This window comes from Nanorana parkeri, unplaced genomic scaffold (assembly GCF_000935625.1).
Source record: "Nanorana parkeri isolate BGI_ZX_2015 unplaced genomic scaffold, ASM93562v1 scaffold928, whole genome shotgun sequence".
Taxonomy (NCBI): Eukaryota; Metazoa; Chordata; class Amphibia; order Anura; family Dicroglossidae; genus Nanorana; species Nanorana parkeri.
In genome coordinates, this window is record NW_017307196.1 from 231,463 (window position 1) to 241,344 (window position 9,882).

At 46.9% G+C, this 9,882-nt stretch overlaps 1 protein-coding gene across 1 annotated transcript in view; it reads right to left on the reverse strand.

Annotated features, from left to right (window-relative positions):
- ATP5S (ATP synthase, H+ transporting, mitochondrial Fo complex subunit s (factor B)) overlaps positions 1–9,717 on the reverse strand; it is an 11,035-nt gene extending 1,318 nt beyond the window's left edge. Inside the window, exons 1-4 of the mRNA XM_018566253.1 lie at positions 9,672–9,717; positions 8,323–8,439; positions 3,553–3,761; positions 1,958–2,129 (exon numbers count right to left, since the gene is read on the reverse strand). Coding sequence (XP_018421755.1) covers positions 1,958–2,129; positions 3,553–3,761; positions 8,323–8,429 — 488 coding nt within the window. The 5' untranslated portion in view covers positions 8,430–8,439; positions 9,672–9,717. The remainder of the gene's footprint in view (positions 1–1,957; positions 2,130–3,552; positions 3,762–8,322; positions 8,440–9,671) is intronic.
- Positions 9,718–9,882: the final 165 nt, after the last annotated feature.

A 9,882-nucleotide genomic window follows, 5' to 3' on the forward strand; every position in this document is an offset into this window, starting at 1 on the left:
AGAAATGGAGAAGGATTTGGGGGTCATTGTAGCCACAAACTGAAAAGGTAGTTTTCAGTGCCAGGCTGCTGTAAACAAAGCTAGCAGGGTCTTGTCCTGTATTAAGAAGGGGATGTATTGCAGGGACAAGTCTATAATTTTGCCTCTTTATGGATCACTGGTTCGGCCTCATCTCGAGTACGCGGTCCAGTTGTGGTCACCAGTACTAAGAAAAGATGTCCTTGAGTTGGAAAAAGTCCAGCGGAGGGCAACCAAACTAATTAGGGGTACTGAGGACCAGAGCTACGAGACGAGGCTACTAAATTTAAACATGTTCACATTGGAGGTGAGGAGATTAAGGGGGGATATGATCTCCATGTACAAAATGTTCAATGGTGGTAGCAACATTGGCGATAAACTGTTTAAAATTAATTCCATTACAAAAACTAGAGGCCATAACCTAAAATTGGTGGAAAAAAAAAATTCCAGCTCAAGGGGCAAAGGGGGTTCTTTACAGTTAGAGCGGGTAGGGTCTGGAACTCACTGCCACATGTGGTGATTTCAGCAACTAATGTGGAATTGTTCAAGAAACTCTTGGACGATTTCTTAAGGTACGGGTACTCCTAGAATGAGATCCTAATAGGTTGGACTTAATGGACTAATGTCTTTATTCAACCTCAAATACTATGTAACATGTATCAATATGTATCATTCAATCAATCATTCCATGCAACTAAAATGATCAAATGAATACAAATCTTAAACCACAGAGCCGCCATTCAATTGATTTTGCAAAATCCTCCGTGGCCACCTTAACGCTGAACACTGTGTCCCATATATATAGGGTTGTATCAATGTTTAAAATACAACAGCATGGTTGAGGTTCATTGGGCTCAGCCTGTATTCTGATTGAGAGCATTCACTGTTTCGCTGAAAAATTTCAGACCAGCTCATTTGACAAAAGTTTTGCTGAACAAGGGGGTCTTGAGTTTTGACCAATTCTTGACCAACTTTTGACTCAACTTGACCAACACCCTGCTTGAATTTTGGCTAAGTCAGCAGGACTCATCCGAAATTTGAGCAAGGTATGGCCAGCTTAAGTCATACTAAAAAAAACGGTAAAGGAACACTGTTAGATAACAATGCTAAGGACTGTTAGGAGACAGATTATACACATTTCAAGGAATAAGTGATCTCACATACATTATATGGCCAAAGGTTTTTTGACTCCAGACCCTCACACCTATAAGTTTATCGGGCATCCCATTCCAAAATCATGGTCATTAATATGATATTGCCCTTCCCCTTTTGCAGGTATAACTGACTTCGCTCTTCTGGGGAGACTTTCCACAAGACTTTGGAGGGTAACTGTTGGAATCTGTGCCCATGTGTGCATTCAGGTACTGATGATGGATGAGAAGACCTGGCTCACAATTGGCATTCCAATTCATCCCAAAGGTGTTCAGTAGGGTTGAAGTCAGGGCTATGAGCAGAGTTCCTCCACACCAAACTCATCAAGCCATGTCTTTATGGGGCTGGCTTTGTACACAGGGGACAGTCATATTGGAACAGAAAAGGACCTTCCCTAAACTGTTACCACAAGGTTGGAAGAGCACAGTTGTCTAAATTGTCATTGCCTGCTTTAGCATTAACAATACTCTTCACTGGAGACACCTGAACTAAATAATCTGGTGGGGTCCCTACATAATTTTGGCCATATAGGGAGGTGTGGAGGTCCAGTGTCCTCAAACTTTTGGCTATTTAATCTAAATGACTACCTGACCCAAGCAAATTCACACCACAGGGTGCTTGATACATCTATAGTATTTTATAAAGGGGCGCAGAGTTTAATGAACTGCTTCACTTAAGCAATATAAATCGCCTTGCCCCATCCTGAAACGAAGCTTGGAGAGACTGACTTTAACCCTAAAGCCTAAAATGACAAATCAATCTGCAGATCAGGCTTCCAGTGACCCACCTCAAGGAGTGCAGAGATATGACACCTTTATCCGTCACATTCCCGCAGCTGATGATTTCCAGTCTTCTGAGACTCTTCTGAAGGTTGTCTGTCTTGCTTATTCTCTCTAGACACGTGTCCTCAATATATATACATTGACACAGTTTCAGCTCCTCAAGGTGCTCCAGTCCATCTTAGAAGCAAATATGACATTTTAGTTAGAACCCATCAGACACCCACTAAAGGGCATTTCCAGCAAACAGATAAATAGACATATATATGAACTTAGGTGACAACGCTTTTCAGAGGCTGTGATGCTGAAGAGCGGCGATGCCCTGCCTCCCGACTAGCAAGACACTGAAGCTTGGCCCAGCGGGAGATTCCTCCATCCACACAGTATAACGTAGATGGAGGAATCTGTTGCACTTTTTCCATCTGACCTTAAAAAATCTGCAGATAATCTATAGGTGTATGGCCAGGTTAAGTTTGGCCCCCCTGGACACCCATCGGCCCTAGACTCCTGTCTAGTTTGCCTTGTGGATGATCCAGTGCTGATCCCTGGGACCCTGAAGCACCCCAGATAACACCAAACATTGCCTGTATAATAGACTCAGTGGCTACTTCTAACACAGTAAAAACAATGAAGCGCCACTAACTATCAGCCCTCACTGGGAAATCTTCTCAGGCATACTGCAGGATGCTGCCCCAAAGAAGCCGGGAAAGCTGGAAATCTGGAAAGTAAACACAAAGGGAGCGCCTTTCCTAGTGCAGATCAATTTATTTCAATAAGCATGAAGTAAAAAGGAGATAAAATGGTACTCACAAACATGAGTGTTACACAGGCATGGAATGGGAGCTGACATGCAGTAAGGCATCCACTAGACAATTCCTGTGTGTGATGACGTTGACGCGTTTCCGGGGCACGCCCCCTTCATCAGAACCTGATGAGACCGTTCTGATGAAGGGGGCGTGCCACGGAAACGCGTCAACGTCATCACACACAGGAATTGTCTAGTGGATGCCTTACTGCATGTCAGCTCCCATTCCATGCCTGTGTAACACTCATGTTTGTGAGTACCATTTTATCTCCTTTTTACTTCATGCTTATTGAAATAAATTGATCTGCACTAGGAAAGGCGCTCCCTTTGTGTTTACTTTCCAGTGGCTACTTCTGTCCAAGAAAACATACAATGCTCAACGAGAGCTCCATCTCTACAATAACATTGTATCACAGGAAGGAATACAGTAGCAGCGATGATAATTCAGAGTCTTCCTCCCCCTGCGGGGTGTCATTGCTGTTTCTTCTGAAATCTGCCATGATACTTGTGTAAAGCCATTTATAAGAGGCACGGCCAGCTGCAGAGAGGACTACAATCCTGTGTTCATGTTCAAACCTAAAAGGGGTCATTTAACCGGTGTCTGCTATCATTAGCAAAAGCCACAAGAGGTTGGCTGTCGGGTTCTGAAGACATGGCATGTATTACGCAGACATCATCCGAGGCTGCAGGAGATCAGCAGCACTCGGGTTTACATATTCTTCAAAGCAGAATAAAATGATTGTCGGGGTCACCAGCATTATTTATAATGTACAACTATGCCGAGCGTTTGGATCTCACCCAAGTGGTCGAATCCTCGGGACATAATGCAGGACTCTGTCGCGTCAATGGCCTGAATCTTGTATTTTCCCAGAGGTCCGGTGGGAAGGCCGTTATAATCGTATTGCCATTTGTCAAATCCTTCATAACGAACTTTAGCTCCGCAGCGTAATAACCACTCCGAGGCGGCCCGGTCCGGTCCCACGTCCTTGATACGTTCATAGTCAACTCTGCAAGTGTTTAAATAAATAATGTCATGTGACGGGCCCGGGATCACATAGGGACAGTTCAGCTACACAGTGATTCTTAATGCCAGCCTGTGCTTTGACCGTGCAGAAGACAGAAAAAGGTTTACTTTAAAGGGTCATTCCACTTTCCAAGGTGGATTTGGGAAAATGGAATTACCCTTCCAATCTTGCCCCCTCTCTCTCCCCCAGCCCCCATACTTACCTTTCTGTGAATGCTCCTTCCCCTCTGCTGGTGCACTATCCGTACCCCGTAGTGTGCTATGTATTTTGAATTTCGCTCGCAAATGGAGAGCACTCATTGGTCAGGGCAGTAACCTGGCCACGCTGACCAATGAGAAGCTCTTCTTGGTAAGAGGGAAGGAGCTTTCGCTGAAAGGTGGGGGGGGTGAAGAAGGTAATTTCATTTTCCTAAATTCACCTGGGAAAGTAGAATTACCCTTTAACCCTTTTGCTGCCACCGTCATAAGGCTTACGTCGGTGGCAGTGGGCCCATTTAAACAGACTCGGGACTCGGCTTTACAATGGATGCGATTCTGGAGGCTCAGCTGCCGTCAGATCGCTTCCATGGGCTGGTAAAGTACCCACCCACCCGTCCGTCCGTCCATCCGACACCCCTGCCAGGTTTCCTGGGCTCCATTGCCCCTCCTGTGGGCCTGGGACTGGCATGTCGGGTGCCGGTGGGAAGATCGGCGAAATTCCATTCACCGATCTCCTCCCCGCTCTATTGGACCGGGTGCGCTGCGGATTGCATCACTTTCGGTCCATGAGCTGTCAGTGCTGGTCTTCTGAAGCCCAGCAATAAGCTATTGAAGTGAGATCTGCACTTCAGTAGCTTATTTAAAGTGGAAAGAGTCTTTTGGACCCCCAGTATCACCTTAAAGAGTACCTGTCACTGCCAACTGTACGGGGAAAAGGGCAGGTATAATTTAAAGGCTCCACCGCATCCCACTACCCGGACCGTGTTGCAATCTTTGGAGCGCTTCAGCCTAATTTTTTTGAAACCTCTATAATTTCTGTGGTTTCATGTTTGAAAGGAGTATGATTGAGAAGTTACCTGCTTAGGAGGGTGAAGTTGGGATTTTTAGACCCACACACACACTTACCTCCGGGCTCTCTGGTTTCCTCCCACATTTCAAAGACATGCTGGCAGGTTAATTGGCTCCTGTCTAAATTACCAGTATATGTGTACCCAGCCCTAGTGTGTTGGCCCTTTTATGCGAGTTCCTGGAGGAAAACCACGGAAGCACAGGGAGAACATGCAAACTCCATGCAGGTAATGTCCTGGCCGTGATCTAAACTGGGGCAGAAGTGCTAACCACTAAGCCAATGTTACTCTTTAAAGCACATCTCCAAAGAAACAAAAAAAGTACCCTCGCAGCAAGGCTACCCCCTGCACTGCTAGGGTTAAGTACATGTCCTGCTTAGGGACTGGAGTAAAGCAGATTTACTTGCCCGATCCCTGCTCCCTCTGGGCTGCTGGGCCAGTTGCCTCTCCCTCTTCCATCCTGGGCACCACAGGCCTAATGACCGCTGATGCCATCACTTCTAATGCAGGTTCCATAGAGGTGAGGATGCCAAGTGACATTCCAACAGCCAGGCAGAGGGGAGAGAGGTGAGCGCTGACCACCAGGGAAGTTGGGGTCAGGTAAGTAAATCTGCTTTCCTCCAGCCCCTAGACAAAGTCGTTTTTTGGGGGGGTTTGCCCATCACTGAGAGATCACTGGCAATGGCCATCATTGGATAAGTGATCATTATACATAAAACTAAAAACCTCCATGTATCATGGGTGTGCCCCGCGTTTATGGCCAGCTTTACTCTCACACACCAGGTGACATTTTTTATTTAGGCTGCCAGTGAGATCTACTACTACCATTAGTTCTAGATCAGCCACCAGCTCCCAAAATTTTATATTTAGCTTCAACAGTATCATATTTCATGCCTTGCAGAAGGGTAGGGGTGGTTTCTAAGGCCAATTTGGGTATTTTTCAGGAGACTGGCATGCCCACCAGTTTGTCGGCACAAGACTAGGAAATACAAGTGTATTATAGCTACCAGCCAGCTGCCATTAAGGACAGTCAATGCCTTCAGCATCTGAGGGGTTAAGGGCGGCGAGGGAACACACCCAGCAATATCAGATTTTTTTTAATCTTCTATATTCCTAATTACCAAGTGTGCTGTCAGCTGTAACTGTGTTTATCTGCTGTCGCTCTGTATCCCAGGATTAAGTTTAGTGATTATAGACGAAGTCTGAATAAGACTCAGATTTGATTACCGCAGGACTCCAGATAACAGGCGCAGGGTATCCTATTGCTCTGAAGGAACAGAGGCAGCTTACAGGTGCTTCCAGAGCTGACTGACTCCAGATAAAAGATAACAACACTGACCTATACATGAGCCGCCGACACAATAATCCATTGTATCTGCTGAGTGTCTGTCATATTGTGCCGTCACGGCGCGGATGAAATGGCACATGCTTTATCGCAGAGCACATCCAAGTCTGCTGTGTGTTTTTTTGTTTGGGGTTTTTTTTTCCAAGCCCAAAAAAGTAAAAAAGCAAAAATAAAATGTGATCCTTCATTTGGTGCGTCTCTGAAAATGTAGACGAACGAGCAGATTGTTGCGCAACGGCTCATCTCTGTCATCAGCAAATGACAATTAAGTGTCGGCTCCGACAGAATAAAAATGAACCCTTGCTGTGGGGCTACCCTTGCGCTGCAAGGGTTACGTGATCACTTTGGTCTAGGGCGTAAAATAAAAAAAGATATACTCGCCTGATCCTCGGTTCTGCCTGTTACAGCGATAGTTACAGCAGTTTAAGTGTTCAAGCTCTTTTCGGGGCCACGCAGGGTCCCCTTCATCAGACTCAGAGATGACCCTGCGTGGCCCCAAAAGCACTTGCATATGAGGGACAGCGTTCTCCAATAAATGAACACCTAAACTGCTGTAACTATCGCTTTGGTGTGCTGGTGACGTTCAACTATCTGCAAGTGGCGGCGCCATCCGCAGTCATTTCGAGCACCGGCTGGTACATCCACATGGGAATCCCGGTAAGGTGTGCAGCATGGATCCTTTCTCTTGTTTGGCTGCTAAAGCGGTCCCCGCAGCCTCTCCCCCCCCCTTCCTCCCCCCTCAGCAGTCTAAGGTCCCGTGCAGCCATCCACATCAACAAATCTAAATTAAATTGTATCCAGCCCCCAAGAACAAATATATAACTTAGTGCAGCTTACCAGTCCTTAGATGAGGTGGCTGCATTAGTTTTATTCCCCCTCTAGTTTTACTATTTATAAACTATTCTCAGGCCCATTTGCCCCCTGCGAATATCTGTGAATGTTCTCTGAGGATATATGCCAAATAAAATTTTTTAGTGGTTTCTGTACAAGGGAATGTCTTTATGAATGTTTATTTCATGCAATATTGTATTACGGCCACTAGTTGGTGCTGATGAGCATATAAAATACTTATTTCCTATGCTCCTTTGCGCCATCTAGTGGCCATAAGGCGGTATTAAATGAAAACAGTTAAAAGATTATTTCACTTTTACAGAAAAGAAAACTTAGAGCAAACAGCCCTGCAAATTGTTTATAAATAGACCTCTTAGCAATCCTATCTGAACTTACATACTTCCTGTCTTAGGGTCAGGAGCATCCCTATAATGAGGCCTCAGGTGACATCTCATTTGTAAGGTGCCATGTGTGTGTATGGGGGGTGATGCGGATGACCAACAGTGCTCCCCTGGCTGACAGCTCGGCCGGCTGCTTCCTCCTGCCTGGATGACAGCTCGGCCCATCCCCCCCCATGGGCCAATAAAGTACCCCTCTACGTGTCCGACAACCCTGCCATGTTTCCCAGGCTCCGCTACCCCTCCTGCGGGCCCGGAACTGTTCTCCATTCTCCTCCCCATTCTATGGGACTGAGAGCGACGCGGATTGCATCTTTTCTGGTCCCACAGTTGTCATTGCTCGGCTCCTGAAGCCCAGCAATAGGCTACTGAAGTCCGATCTGCACTTCAATAGCTTCTTTAAAGTGTAAAGGTGACACTGGGGGTCTTTTGAACCCCCAGTCTGACCTTAAAGAGGACCTGTCACCACCAATCTGGGGCTTGTAAGGTAAAGAGTTGTGCCAATATCGTGCAAAAAGGCCATGGCAGCAAAAGGGTTAATATTTTCCCAGATCTGACTGCAGGGAAACTAAACCAAGCTTCTGCCTTGCAGCACTGGTGGGTCCCTGGTCAGGTCACTATCTGCATAGAGTTTGCATGTTCTCCCTGTGCTTGCGTGGGTTTTCTTCAGGTACTCCGGTTTCCTCCCACACTCCAAAGACATGCAGGAGGGTAAATTGGCTCCTGTCTAAGTTGGCCCTCTATGTATATGCATGTGAGGTAGGGGCCTTAGATTGTAAGCTCCTCGAGGGCAGGGACTGATGTGAATGTTCCGAATGTAAATTGTTGGCGCTATATAAATACATAAATAATAATAAAAACCTCCTGGCCATGGTCTGGGGAATCATAGGGACTGCGCTCTGTCTGAGAAGTGATGGCACCTACCTGTTAAAAACAGCATTTAACCAGCCCCAGAATTGTCTGCACCCAGAGAGGGGTGGGAGGCGTGGCTTGGCCAGGAACGATGGGCGCAAACAGCGGGTGATAATCATAGCTTGTGATCTAAAAGAGACAACGCAGAAAATATCCTTTAAAGATCCAATGAACCGAAATACAAGCTGATCTATATACAAGGGTTAGGAATAGGGGTGAGCCGAAACTTCGGTTGAAAATTCAGTGCATGCTGACTGCTTCTCTCCTCCTCACTGGGCGCCGGTCTGTGTCCCCTCCGATTCCCGCTGCTCTCCCCCACCTGTGTTGGGGATTCGAGGGGACACAGGCCGGTGCCCAGCGGGGAGGAGAGAAGGTTTCAAAATGTCATTTTTGGTTTTGTTCTGACATTTTTTTTTTAGTTTTCATATAGGAACCAGGAAAGGCAAAATATAAGCAGATAAAACATTGTGTCCAAATAACACAACATGATTCTGCCTGGCTACATTGTCTCAATATAAAGAAAGTGTATGCAAACACTGCCACCTTGTGGTCACTACAATAACTGCGCACAATGCCAGTCAAAGATGATCATGGGGGAGCATTCTGACAGGTCCCCCAGTCCAGGGACAACCTCCGACGCAGCGCCCGGTCCAGGGACGGCCTCCGACGCAGCGCCCAGTCCAGGGACGGCCTCCGACGCAGCGCCCAGTCCAGGGACGGAGAGTCACTGCTGAGAGAGGGAAGCAGGGTGAGCTGAGCTGCTGAGTCACTGTTGGGAGGGGGGACTGAGCTGCACTTCCTGTAGCAGTAACAAGGACCTTCATGGCAGGACCGCCAGGCATTATTTTATCTCAAGCTGCTGATTTAAAGTGACCTCCCCCGCTCACATCCGGGCACGCAGATGGAATCCATATATGGGATATATTTTACCTGGCAAAGGGTTTGTAATTCTGTCCATCCAGTTCTGAGATTTACACAGCTGCATCACGCAGCACAGCCCTGTCTGTAAGGGCAGCGGACTGATTTACCTCTACTTATGGTGAGTAATACTTTTCACGGTCCCCCAGACTGGAAGCGGACAGTGAAAGGAGAAGCAGCAAACTGTTGAGCTTGTCTCTCTGCTCTCCACCCTATCAGCATGTGTACAATGCATCCATTTTTTTGTAGCACCAACCTCTACATCAGGTGCTAAAAAGGGACAGTTGCGAGGGATGGACAGAGGGATGCAGTTCTAACACAGACACGTGGTGCCATGGTATGCTTGTTACATGACACATGTAAAGCAGCATGTACCATGATGTCGCTCTCAGCATGCATGTACGCACACATGTCTACGCTCTTAATAACAATGACATGCTCACCTCCAGTAGCCACTGTCAACATTCTGCAGAACGCCCCGCCCTTTTACCTTCAACCTTCATCACAATACGCCCATTGGTCGACAGTTACCCGCGGGCTCTTCAATTGGCTTGTGCCCATCCGCTCCTCATCTCCTATTGGTCGCACACTCTAACCCTGCGTGTCCTTCCGGAGTCCCTGATTAACTATGCGAGCAGGTTTGGGAGGAGCTCC